Raw genomic sequence first — 14,519 nt, 5'->3', positions numbered from 1 at the left:
ATATATATACATATATACACATATATATATAAAACATATAAATGTTATATGTATTATATATATATTAGACACACATATAAAGAGTATAGATTTTATTACTTAAGACAGTATGTATTTTTGCAATTTTTCTTTATCTGTTTGATGACTTTCAGAAGACTTGTCTACAATTCCAAATCTCAAGCAACTCCTCAGAATTAGGCAACTCAATGTGATTTTGAGGTCAAACATACCTGTTATTATTTATTATAATATTATTATGAGAGCCAATAATTAGCGCTTCCATATCAGCTTCAACATGTACACCAAGATATAAAAGCTCAATAAAAATTCAAAATGGGTCAATCATATTAGAGAGGGAAAACAACTTGCCTAGATAAATGCCAGCTGAGTGTGTGGCAACACTGTTGTCAATAAAGATTGTTCCAAGGATATAAAGAGGCATGCCTGCTATTCCCTGCACAATCTGCCCCAGGATGAAGGAAGCTATGTATTTTGCTTGGAATGATGGTGAGGCTTTCCTGCAAGTCTTGATGATCTTCATTTCTTGGCAAGTATCTTTTGAAAAGATAATTTTTTTTATTAAATCAGTCAAAAGTTACACAAACAACAAATATGCAGTATCTCTCATGAAATATTTAACCTTTTACAAATCTATTTCCACCAGTATGCTTTTTTTAGTTAACATTTAATTTACACTGAATGTAGCCATTCTACAGTCAATCACCATATTCTCTGAAAAACACAATTATAAAAGGATATTTGTGGGAATATTGGGAAAGATACAAATATTATAAACCACATATAAATGCGTAGGCACAATTACATGTATATACACATTTATGTGTAAATATATACATACACACATACACACACACATACAAAACACACATATACACATGTTCCTCTTAAATATGGCATCTGGTAGGTACCCCTGACTTTTGTCCCCAGGAAAAAAATATATATCTTAATTATACTACAAATATATTCTACAAATTAATACATTTAGCCTACATATTCACATTGTACAAATGTAATAAATACATAATAAATATATGTGAATGTTATATAGTTCACATACTGATGATATATCAACATATTTAATATACAAATTATATAGTATATATTAAACTATATTTTTTTTAAATTTTTTTTTTTACGTTTATTTATTTTTTTGGGACAGAGAGAGACAGAGCATGAACGGGGGAGGCGCAGAGAGAGAGGGAGACACAGAATCAGAAACAGGCTCCAGGCTCTGAGCCATCAGCCCAGAGCCCGACGCGGGGCTCGAACTCACGGACCGCGAGATCGTGACCTGGCTGAAGTCGGACGCTTAACCGACTGCGCCACCCAGGCGCCCCTATATTAAACTATATTTAATATTATTTATTTAAAGTATAAGCACACATCATAAGCATACCTTTAAATATCATAAGCATGTATATACACATACATACACACATGGACACATCCTCATGGCTTTTTCCACTAAAGTCCAGTTTAAAGTTGTCAAAATGGGTAAATTCATTTTAACATTTTTATAGAACTATACACAACAATAAAGTACCCAACACAACAGTGCCAGAAATAGCACTATGAAACCTCAAAATAGACTTCTTCTACTGGGAACAGCAAAAAGATTGTGGAATAAACTTATTAAAAAATGAACAAAGTAAAGAAGTCACTAATCTCTTCAGATTCCAAGTACTATGCAGAAGGGCAGCTCCCATTTTGAAATGGTAGGAGTACCTTCAAAAGGGTGTAATCTTTCTTTTTCTGTTTATTTATGTACTTATTTCTGCTTGTGTGTATGTGTGTTGAGGTCAAAATAAAGGGATTAATTAAAGCATACTGTGGAAGACATAAGGAATTACCAAAGTTCTCAAGAGATTTGTAATATATATGAAAACTGACAAAAGATAAACAATTATCCCAAAATATTCTTTCTTCTTCCTATCCCTATCTCTTTTTTTTTTTTTTTAAACGTTTATTTATTTTTGGGACAGAGAGAGACAGAGCATGAACGGGGGAGGGGCAGAGAGAGAGGGAGACACAGAATCGGAAACAGGCTCCAGGCTCTGAGCCATCAGCCCAGAGCCTGACGCGGGGCTCGAACTCACGGACTGAGAGATCGTGACCTGGCTGAAGTCGGACGCTTAACCGACTGTGCCACCCAGGCGCCCCTCTATCCCTATCTCTTAAATGAAAGGGTATCTGATCATGAGAAGATGAGAGACAGGCACATAAATGTTAGTATGGAGCTATAATTAATTAGCTTAATAAACTTGGTAATATAAATAGATACAGATGGATGGATGTACACACAAATATCACAGTCTATTTTAAATTTCTAGAGGAAATGGTTTAAATGAATAGTAATTTGTTGTATCTTTTATAATCTTACCTTCAGGGTCTGCACTCAATTGATAACGTCCATCACCAATGTATGGAAAAGCAAAGAAAAGTGAGCCAACTCCTACTAAAAAGGAAGAAAATGCAATCCATCTTGGTATGTTTCCTCTCCCTCCATAGTATGATATAAATAGTACTATCAGGCAAGATGAAATATCATAAGTCAAAGATAACACTAAATTTTCACTGGTCCCCAGATGATTCTCCTTCTGAAAAGTGTCAATGCTTAGATCTACAAGACCAAACACAATACCTAAAATGTAAAAAGAAAAAAACAGAAAGCCATAGTATGCATTTAAGAGACAAAAAAGAACACCATTATAATCATTACAAAGCAAAACAATTTACATTAAATTTATTTTACATTATTCTGATTGTTTAACCCTATAAGCACATGATCCATTTTCTAAAATGCTAACAGACCTTAACCTCTAAGAAATACTTAATAACTGAATTTTTGTACCTATTTACTGAAGAATAGTGATTTTTTACTGATATTTATTGTATTTATTTTTGAATTTTTTTCCTTTTTTTTAGAGTGGTTTTAATTTTTTTAATTTACACCCAAATTAGTTACCATATAGCACAACAATGATTTCAACATTGCCCTTAATGCCCCTTACCCATTTAGCCCATCCCCCCCACAACCCCTCCATAACCGTCTGTTTGTTCTCCATATTTAAGAGTCTCTTATATTTTGTCCCCCTCCCTGTTTTTATATTATTTTTGTTTCCCTTCCCTTATGCTCATCTGTTTTGTCTCTTAAAGTCCTCATATGATTGAAGTCATGATATTTCTCTTTCTCTGACTCATTTCACTTAGCATAATACCCTCCAGTTCCATCCACATAGTTACAAATGGCAAGATTTCATTCTTTTGGATTGCCGAGTAATACTCCATTGTATATATATACCACATCTTCTTTATCCATTCATCCATCTATAGACATTTGTGCTCTTTCCATACATTGGCTATTGTTGATAGTGCTGCTATAAACATTACGGTGCATCTGTCCCTTCGAAAGAGTGCACCTGTATCCCTTGGATAAATACGTAGTAGTGCAATTGCTGGGTCGTAGGGTAGTTCTATATTTAACTTTTTTTTTATTTTTTTAATGTTTATTTATTTTTGAGACAATGCGAGAGACAGAGTGCAAGCAGCGGAGGGGCAGACAGAGGGAGACACAGAATCTGAAGCAGGCTCCAGGGCCTGAGCTGTCAGCCCAGAGCCCGACGCGGGGCTCAAAATCACAAGCTGTGAGATCATGACCTGAGCTGAAGTTGGACGCTTAACCGACTGAGCCATTCTGGCACCCCTATTTTTAATTTTTTGAGGAACTTTCATACTGTTTTCCAGAGTGGCTGCACCAACTTGCTTTCCCACCAACAATGCAAAAGAGATCCTCTTTCTCTGTACCTTCGCCAACATCCGTTGTTGCTTGAGTTGTTAGTGTTAGCCATTCTGACACGTGTAAGGTGGTATCTCACTGTGGTTTTGATTTGTATTTCCCTGATGATGAGTGATGTTGACCATTTTTTCATGTGTCAGTTGGCCATCTGGATGTCTTCTTTGGAGAAGTGTCTATTCATGTCTTTTGCCCATTTCTTCACTTGATTATTTGTTTTTTGGGTGTTGAGTTTGATCAGTTCTTTACAGATTTTGGATACTAATCCTTTATCTGGTATGTCGTTTGCAAATATCTTCTCCCATTCTGCCGACTGCCTTTTAGTTTTGCTGAGTTTCTTTCGCTGTGCGAAACTTTTTATATTGATGAGGTCCCAGTAGTTCATTTTTGATTTTGTTTCCCTTGCCTCTGAAGATGTGTTGAGTAAGAAGTTGCTGTGGCCAAGATCAAAGAGGTTTTTGCCTGCTTTCCTCTTGAGGATTTTGATGGCTTCCTGCCTTACATTTAGGTCTTTCAGCCATTTTGAGTTTATTTTTGTGTATGGTGTAAGAAAGTGGTCCAGGTTCATTCTTCTGCATGTCGCTGTCCAGTTTTCCACTTGCTGAAGAGACTGTCTTTATTCCACTGGATATTCTTTCCTGCTCTGTCAAAGATTAGTTGGCCATACATTTGTGGGTCCATTTCTGGGTTCTCTATTCTGTTCCATTGATCTGAATGTCTGTTTTTGTGCCAACTGATATTTATTTTAATGTATTCATTTCAATCATAGAATATGAATAAATAACAATCTAATAATTATGTTTATCTACTACCCAGAACAAGAAATAAAACATTATCAAAATATTTGAAGCCCAATATGTACTCCCCAAACACATTCCTCTCTCTCTCTCCATAATGCACATCCTAGATTTGAAGTTTATCATTTCTGACCCTTTTAAACACTTTTTTTTTTGACAATGTGTATATCCTTGAATAATACAGGAATTGTTTGTCATGTTCCTGAACATTAAATAAATGGTATCCTACGGGTGCTTTTCTATCCCTCAGTATCCAACTAGGAAAAAATATGCTAAATATTTGAAAGAAAAATAAATTAATATAGACATTGGTTACCAAAATAATACATTTTTTGGAATGAAAAGGGAAAAGAGTTACTTATCAAAACTCAGGATCCCTACGACAAGGGAGGTTGCGGGAGCATGGGCCACTGCTGCTGCTCCAGCTGGAATTGCCGTCACTACCTCTTTTGCAGGAAGCCAGGACCCACATGATGCTTTGAGAGCCAACTCACAGCCACCCACTGCTTCTGCTGCTCTTGCAGTTGCAGACTTACAACCATAAGCACTGTTGCTGCTGATGAAGCTGAAGTGATTCATGAGCATAAATCCAAGGGCTTTTCTTCACCAAGCATTGCTGCTCTTGCCAAAAACAACACCACAGACAGAGAGGAAAAAACAAAAAAGAGGCCTTCCTTTGCCCGTTTTGCAAATCTACTGCCATAGCCTCTCACTGGCACCACCTAAGTGGAAGCCAGAGAGAAAGAAAGGCTGGGAATTGTAGTTTACAAGCTTCCAGTCCCCTTTGTAAATAGAGGAATGAGTCCAGACTGTGAATGAAGAAGTTTATGGCCAACAGACAAGTAACTTGAGAGCTCACCCTTTAGACTACTCAGGACGTATTTTCACCCTTCTTCTATTTAAACTAACATACCAAATTAACAGGGACACCATCATGTTTCTGCCTAACATTTTGCAATTATCATTCTTACAAACATGTTCTCATTCTTTCCCTCAAAAGCAGAGACACACAGTCCAACCAGTCATCATATATATCTCAAGGTAATGCAAATCCATCTTCTAGTTCAATCGCAAACCTGAATGGATTTTCTCAATACAAAAAGTAAATTGCAAAGGTATAAATGGTATAAAAGGTATAAATAACTAATCAAAGACATCATAGACTTAACTAAATTTGCAAGGGAATTACATTGAAAAAGAAACCGTAAGTCAAACTTAGAGCAACAACAGTTTAACAGAGCAAGACCAGGAGGAAACAAGGTATAAAAATGTTGCTGCATCAAAGAGAAGAATTTTCCTCAACTCTCATTTTAGATGTGGCCAAGGGGAATAATGGCCAAAGCAAAAAATGTCCTGTCAGTAACTATGTCCAACTCTGGTGTTGGGATATTAATTTTCCTTCTCAGGGATATTCTGTAACCTAGAGATAAATTTGTAACATTATCTCCCATAATACTCTTTGATCAAATAAAAAGGGAAAAAGAAAAATATTGGAATACACACACACACACAAATGTATATATGTTTGTGTTTGTATACACATAAAACAAATGAGAGAAAAATGCATCATTGTTGTTTTTGTTTCTCTAAATAGTTATGCAAACACAGTTGATATTTATAACCCCCTTCTTCCACTATTCACCCCCTTCTTGTACTTCTTGATCACATATGACATGTGTAGGCTGCTATCTCAAAGCATATGCCTCACCCTACAGGACAGCATCCCCATTTTTTTATTGTTGTCTCCTAGCTGGGCCTTACCTGAGTCCTCTATAGGACATTATAATCATCTATAAGGCCAAGAATTTTGGGTTATGGAGATATGTAGTAAGATCAGTGAATTCCATGAACATGAACATCCTGATACATTTCTTCACCTATAAAATGAGTTCCTTCATTTAAAGCAATGTGATAATAAGTGATCATGACAGTATATAAGGCATTCAATAAGTGCAGTAGCCATATCAATGATGGTCAAGATGAATTATGCATTCAGCTCTTTCATAACCTCCATTCTTGATGCATTCTTATTGCCACTATAAATATGAGCCCACTGAACAAGACATGCAGTGACTGGGGAAAGCGGCTGGCTAATTTCACAGTATGGTTATCTATCTCATTGTTGAACGCTTTCTCTGTAATGGATTTCTTTGGTGAACATCCACAAAGGAGAACTATGCCCATTTAAATAGACATAACACTTTCCCAGTTCTCCTCTAGTTACCAAATGGTAAAACCATTAGGCAATGGCAGCATGCCATTCTAGGCAATATAGATAACCAGATATGCTTCTTAATGTTCTGCCCACTGGGAATATTTCCTTTTTCCTCTACTTTTTTTAGGGCCGACCCTGAGTGGAGCTACAGTGTGACTATCTACCATAACATATTTCCACCTTCAAAAAACCATAGGTTCACTAAAGATTATGTTTCTTAATAGCGAGTAGAACAAGTGAAGAAACTTTCCTTCACTTTAGAAGAGGTAGCCCTCATACTCCAAACCAATCATTCCCTAGACACATCACTGAACTGGCAGGGAAATTTTTGGTGTATATTATCTCCCAGGTTTGATTTTATGTTAGTCATTCTATGAAGGCTGGGATCTAATTCTAGTTATGGTTCAGGCAACAGTAAGGGGTGGTGGGGTAGATCATAAGGGCAACCAGCACTCCCTTCACTTGGGTGAGGTAAGGTTAATATCTTCAAGCAAATAATTGATTTTTGTTCAGACATAGGAGAAATATTTGCTCCTACTGGGAAAGGAAGTTCAGGATTTGGGGATTTATGGTCCTCAGACTCATTCAATTCCCCAAATGCCTTGATCCCAAATCTTAGGGTTCTGCTTTTCCACAATGTCTTAACTCTGACAAAAGTGATCTGATAAATCTGTGAAGTGAACTTACGTTGTAATTCGGGGTTGGAAATGATCAAAATATGCAGTGTGTCACTATAAGTGATGAGATTCTCATAGAACCATCAGAGAAGCTGATACATTTCCCTAATCATGCCCTAAACTTCTCATTTTCTTTCTGTAAACTTTCTAGAACAATCAGAAGCGATCAGTCAACCCTAGAATCTTTGTAGTCAAAAGTTCTAGAGGTGCCTGGATGGCTCTGTTGGTTAAGTGTCCAACTCTTGATTTCAGCTCAGGTCATGATCTCACAGTTCCTAGGATGAAGCTCCCCCTCTCCCCCACCCCCAGCCCCATCAGGCTCTGCACTGACAGCATGGAGCCTGCTTGAGATTCTCTCTCTCCCCCTCTCTCACTGCACCACCCTCCTGCTCTCACAGTTTTTTTTTTTTTCCTGGTTCAATTACAATTCACATTGTAATTTATGGACAAATTAGTTTTATTACATTGGTGAAGCTAAAAGTTTATTTTAAAACTTTTCAAAACTTTATATTATATATCATAACTTTTACGAAATAAAAGAATATGACTCTTGATATGCACTCACATACTTTAACTTCTTAGCCATACTTGTCTCTAATAAAATGTTATTCATATTTTTTTGAGAATATATTTTTAATACGATCTTTTGTTTAACTGTTCTCATGAAATTAGCAGCCATTCATTCAAGTTGCTTTGTACAGTTTTGTAGTACAGGGTTAACTCAGCAGGCCGTGGTTGCTCAAAACAATGCCTGTCTTCAAAACTGGCCTTTGATTGGCTCCTGGAAAATGACTCTGAATGCTTGTAATATGCTGCCTGTTAAGAGTGCTTTATTACACCCGAGGCCTGGGGCCACACAGAACCAGTAAAAAAGTTTATATTAATAAGGTAATTTAAGGTGAACATCTGTTGTTGTATGCCTGAGGCCTAGGGCCATGCTGTATCAGTTTGATCAGATAATTTGTGCTAACAATATAATTTCTGGCAAACGCATGTTTTGTTGTGTGTGTAGGAGTGGGGTAATGGAGTCTGAGTAGTTCAGGTCAGTCACACTGATGCTGTATGCTTACATGAGTAATACTTCCCAAAAACTTGGACACTAAGGCTCACATAAGCTTCCTTTTTTGACAACTCTTTGCATGTGTTATCATACATCGTCGCTGGAAAAATTAAGCATGGCCATGCAATTCCACTGGGAAAGGACACATGGAAGCTTGGGCCTGGTCTCTTATGGATTTTGTCCCATGTATCTTTTCTCTACTGATTTTAATCTGTATCCTTTTATTGTAACCATGAGGATAAGTCATAACCATGAGGATAACATCTTTCTCTGAGTCCACATCCTTCTAGTGAATCATTCAGCCTGAATGAGGTCTTAGAGACCTCAAAAATAATTGTTACTTAATATAAAGCTCCAAAAGACTGTTCACTGTAGATCATATTTTGAGAAAACACTCTCTACAGGTGCATAACTATCTAAAGAAAACACTACTAAATAATGTTCGAAGTTCTTTTTTTTTTTTTTGTACTGAAATATTTTAGTCAAAATACTCCATTCAGAGAATTATTTACTAATACTTTACAAGACAAAACTCCTCAAGTAAATTGTCTCTGTGTACAATTATTTTGAATGTTTCACCCAATTTAAATGTGCAAAATCATAGTGTTTCTTAATTTCATTCCAATATATGAAAATGAATCAATGTGATTCACTAGATTAATATAATAAAGGAGAAAACCCACACAAACATCAAAAAAAAAAGCATATAGCAAAATCCAAAACACTTTCATAATAAAAATACTCAATGAACTAGGAATAGAAAGCAACTTCATCAAACCAATAAACCACATATGTGAAAAACCTATAGCATACTTAAAAAGTGAATCAAAGAGTTACCATAGGATACATCAATTTTACTTCCAGGCATAAAAGCCACAGAAATGAAAATATATGTCCACACAAAAACTTATAAGTCCTGGTTCAATTACAATTCATACTGTAACAGTTCTACATGTAAGGAGCTTGGAAGTCACCACTCTGTCCTAACAGGCAATAAACTGAACAGACTAAAAAATTAACAACTCTTCTTGGAAATGTAACAGAGGAGAAGATGCAGGACAAACTTGACAAGATTGTGCATTACACTGGCATTATAACTCATAGGCCCATACACTTAAATTCTGTATTTGATTTCCAAAAATACAAGCTCTGCAGTTCAAAGAAATGAGGACTTATTTTAGGGATGTGATGGGAGCTCTAGAATTCTCAGACCAGGACTTGAGCTGAGAGTTATCAGAAACGAGTTTGTCATTTTCCCTTCATAAGAGCACTTTTTAAGGGCACTCAAGAGTCCATCCGACACCAGAATCCTTATGGTCATTATCACTTCCACAAAGTAAAGTGTAGAGACACTTGGGCTTTTAAGATAACATACTTCAACTCGTACTTCATCCCAATCAAATACAAGTGATAGCTTGATTCATTATGATGCCATCACATACCAAAAATGACTACCTATCTTCCACTGTCAAACAGCTCAGAACTTCCCTCAAGACGAAAGGAATAATAAAACCAGTCCTAAAAATCCCATCTTTATGGGTAAATCTTCTGGGACTACACCTGATACCAATTTCATAACAGCCTGGATCCAATCAGGCAGGCATGGCCTGAGTCTGGTTATAAGGAGACATCAAACATAACCAGGTTGAAGTTCAACATACAGAATGAAACATCCATATACTTTAAGACTTGTGTGGACATAAGAAACAGGGAAAAAATGAGTAATTGCTGCAGATTAATGTCTAAAAATGTTCGTGGCAGTTGAGGCATATTGAGGCAGTTGGCGTTATCTGAGTGGCACCACCAATTCCTAATTTGATGATAGTGTTGCACTGATATTCCTGACTGAAAAGGGTGTATACTGTTTATATAGAAAAGTGTCCTCACTTCGGGAAAATTTACACTGAAGTATTTAGCAGTAATGGGGTACCATGTCTGAAAAAAGTCTGTAGGTACAGAGAAAAAGTGAAGCAACAAATGTGGTAAAACGTAAACAACTAGAAAATCTGGGTGTATGAGCCATAGGAATTCTTTGTATCACTTTGCACCTTTTCTGCATGTTTCAAATTATTTCAAAATTGTTTAAAATGTAACAATAAATAAGAAATAGATCAACTGATAAATATACATGCAGAGATATATCATTTTTATGAATGGAAAACTCAACATTATACCCAACTGAGCTAATAACCTGTATGAAGTCATTAATAAGTAGTGGAGCTAAAAACATTCACTGTAAACCAGTTGCTCAAAAACCTCCAATGGCTCTTCATTACTAGCCTAATAAGAAGATTCTGTTTAGTGAGTTAATACCTGTAAAGCTTCTTACTCATCACCTAGCACATTAATAAAAAATAAACGCCTTTTGGGGTGCCTGGGTGGCTCAGTCGGTTAAGCGTCTGACTTCAGCTCAGGTCATGATCTCACAGTTCGTGAGTTCAAGCCCCACGTCGGGCTCTGTGCTGACAGCCTGGAATCTGCTTCGGATTCTGTGTCTTCCTCTCTCTCTGCCACTCCCCTCCCCACCACCCCCCCTTGTGGTCTGTCTCTCTCTCTCTCAAAATAAACATTTAAATAAATAAATAAATAATAAACAAACACCTTTTAGTATCCTTTCAAAATTCTCGGTCTGGTATTTAAAGACCTTAATGTGGTGACAATCTGTCTTTTCCATCTTTTTTTTTTTTTTATTGATTTATGCATTCAGTACATATTTATTGAGTGTATTTTCTAACTTAGTCACTATAATTAAGTCCTGGGGAGACACAATGAATAAAATAAATATAATTACTCCTTTTGGTGCTCAGGTGAAACCATCATCTAAACCAAACTTGTCACTCAGCATTCTAGAACAAGGCTTTTCTATATCTGAGTGTTTATTTTTCAAAAAATTCATTCATTGATTTCCTTTTACAATAAATACTCCTTAACTACATCCCAGCTATCAGAACTGTACTCTTTTATCAAGGCACAATTCAAATGCCTCTTCCCAAGAAACTACTTTAATAAAATCAAGACAAACTGATCACTATTTATGTGTGCTTCTTGTGATTCTTATCATATACAGCCTTTTTATTGCACTTACTTAGACATAACATTTTAGAGCAAAAGGGGATCATTTTTGGCAAAGTTCAATGCCCTCAGTGGAAACAGGCTATGAATCTAAATAAGGGGCGGGGTGATAGCTGTGGCCAAGTAAGAATGCATACCGCCCCCCCCCCGGGGTCATAGCCTGTTTCCACTGAGGGCATTGAACTTTGCCAAAAATGATCCCCTTTTGCTCTAAAATCTTATGCCCCAGCCCGCCCCCGCAAAAGGCATTCAAAATCACATTCTTTGTTAAACTGTTCCCTCCAAGATAAACACCTTCCAGTTTGGGTTCTCTGATATAGATTATTTGAGGTCCCACTTCACCTCCTCAATTCACACATGAGGAAACAAACTCCAGGCGGGGAGCTGCTCAGCCAGTGCGTGTCTCAAAATTGTGAGCACAAGCAGGAACCCACCAGTGGCCACAGTTTTCAGTTTTACTTTAATCCCTCAAGTAATTCAGCCCTGAACTTCTCAGAGTTGGTGACCAAACATCAAATGGCTCAGCACTACCCTCCCTCCAGCTGGAGGCCGGGCCCCTGTCACACACACTGTGTTAGGCAGACTGCGTCATCAGGTGCCTGCAGAGGTGAAGCAATGACAGGCGTACAAACCCCAAGTAATGGGCCCTTTCACCTGTTTTTATTTCAGACGTACCTTGAAAACGTGAGAGTACAGCTGCCTCAAGCTGGTCACCACACAGAGTCCTCTCCCCCACTCACAGCTTGTCCCCCGCCTCCCCCACCTCAGCAACCCTGAGGCACCCCGCCACAGCCCTCACCACAACGACCGCCACCCTCGCTCAGGCTCACCTTGAGAGGCGACCAGGATGCAGAAGAAAACCAGGAAGCACTGGATGTTGTTGAAACGCTGACAGCTGGAAATAACTATACAGCCCAAGCCACAAGGCCTTTCCAAGCTTTCTTTCCCTTCTCGTGTTTTCTTCCTAAGGGCGGGCCTGGCCACAGCCTGATCGTTCCCCTGTTGTGGGAAAGCGTGGAACTTAATCAGGCTAGAGGAAACCGTCCCCAATTGCAGGGTTCTTTTCGTGGCGTTCCCGGCCTCCTCGGCCAAGGTGTCCTCAGAAATCTGGGCCGGGGAAGCCTTGGGCCCCATGTCTACTAGGGCGTCCTGCATGGCCGGACTGTGGCCTGCGGAGGCCGGGGTCTTGGTTCACAGAGGGCGGCGCCGGGCTAGAGGAGGTGTGCCCTGCGGTTTCCAGGCGCGGCCTGCTCCACCTGCTCCACCAAAACGCCGGCGGGCCCGACGTGAGGGAACTGGGGGCCACCGGAGGCACCTGCAGCCCAGGCCTCCAGAGGGAACGTTTCTCCTTGAGCAGAAGGCAAACGTCCCTGTAAGGGTGACAGTTGCCCAGAGAGAACTTCCAAGGCTGTTTCCTTCTCTGCTTCCACGTGGGGAAGGGGTAGGGGGTGGGGAGGAAGCTACTATGACTAGATTCCGATCATTGCCAGCACAAACAGGGGGCGCCAGAGTAACTCTAGTGGATTTAGTACTTTTTATTAGGAAGCAAGGAAAGAGAAATGTGCAGTGATGCGATATCAGAACTGTCCCCCACATTACCCCAGACTTACCTTACTGTAATGTTTTTTGAACTGGATGGTCTCACTAGAAACAGCTTGCAAAGTGTTGAAGGACCAGGAGAAATCAGAGACATGAAAAAAGACATTTCTATCATATTTGGAGAAACCAGCAAAGATCATAAAACAATATTCCAATGAAAGTGCCTAATAAAGTGTTTTACATAAGAAATTATTGTCCTAGAAACTATGCTTAGCCAAGAACAGAAAGGATTATTATTTTCCTCCCTAAATAGTGGGATGGGACCCCGTGTCATTCACCTTCTTAGGTACAACAATTTTACTGAAAAGAAAGAATAGAGGAGAATAGTAGCAGAATGTGAAACTTGTATGTTTTTATGGTGAAAATTCGTCTTCTTATTGTCTTCCTTTTCTCGGGCACAAATATTAATTATTCAGGCCATATATATGGGTGGGATGACTTTATAGGAAAAATGAAGCTAGCTTCCCTCCAATGGATTAGACATTGTGTCACCAAAAACAATACAGATCTTCAAAAAAATTTTGTGCTGCTAGTAAGTGCTTGGGCTGGTAGACCAGGAGAAAAAACACTGAGAAGTGCTGGGGAGGAGGGTACCACAGACCCCGCCTCCAACCTGAGTCCTCATCTTGCCTCACTATATGCCCATCAGTAAGTGGAAATGTTATTTTGCCCTTATGAGGAGACCTACTTTGTCAAACATGTGGTCACTACATAAGTAGAAAAAATACCTTAGTCTTTCCGTATTCATCATATTCAACTAGGGTTCACCCTCACATTGCTTCATGACATTAATAACATAAAGGAAACAACATGCCTTGGAGGGTGGAAAGCCAGGGGACTCTTATTCTCGTGCTTTAGTACCTGACTGGGCACTGCCTGAGAGCAGAGGGAAAAAGATGGCTTTGATCAAAAGAAATGATTCTAAGACTTTTGCTTCTACCCAGAATATACAGAGCCAAACAGAATGTTACCTGACTCTAATAACAATAATAACCAAGAAAAACAACAACATAATAACCAAGACAATAACAACATAACAACCAAGAAAAAAATCTGGATTATATAAAAAATTATCACTTTTTTAAACCCACTGGAGAGCTACATTTGCAAAGCAATGAGGTGAATTGCTTCCAAAGGGTAACAAACCCCTAGGAAGAAGAATGGGACACACAGACTCTTTCAGCTTTGGCAGAACACAGAAGGAGGAGGTAGCAACCATAAAAGAAAACTTAAAAGCATATTGAAAATTTAAATTAACTTTTAAAGGACAAGTGAGGACTAAAAG

At 38.3% G+C, this 14,519-nt stretch overlaps 1 protein-coding gene across 3 annotated transcripts in view; it reads right to left on the bottom strand.

Annotated features, from left to right (window-relative positions):
• Nucleotides 1-13,012, bottom strand: part of SLCO6A1 (solute carrier organic anion transporter family member 6A1) — a 101,073-nt gene extending 88,061 nt beyond the window's left edge. For 2 of the 3 annotated variants that reach the window (XM_040447719.1, XM_040447711.1), the window contains exons 1-3: nucleotides 12,466-13,011; nucleotides 2,402-2,662; nucleotides 370-555 (exon numbers count right to left, since the gene is read on the bottom strand). In XM_040447719.1, the coding sequence (XP_040303653.1) occupies nucleotides 370-555; nucleotides 2,402-2,662; nucleotides 12,466-12,790 (772 nt within the window). In that variant the 5' untranslated portion in view covers nucleotides 12,791-13,011. Of the gene's footprint in view, nucleotides 1-369; nucleotides 556-2,401; nucleotides 2,663-12,465 lie in introns of all 3 variants that reach the window. The other variant, XM_040447706.1, reaches the window with a different exon arrangement.
• Between the last annotated feature and the right edge of the window lie 1,507 nt (nucleotides 13,013-14,519).

The sequence above is a fragment of the Herpailurus yagouaroundi genome, unplaced genomic scaffold, assembly GCF_014898765.1.
Source record: "Herpailurus yagouaroundi ecotype Mexico unplaced genomic scaffold, PumYag 29, whole genome shotgun sequence".
Classification (NCBI taxonomy): Eukaryota; Metazoa; Chordata; class Mammalia; order Carnivora; family Felidae; genus Herpailurus; species Herpailurus yagouaroundi.
Note: the sequence above shows the minus strand (reverse complement) of the source record. Positions and strands in the feature narration are given on the sequence as shown.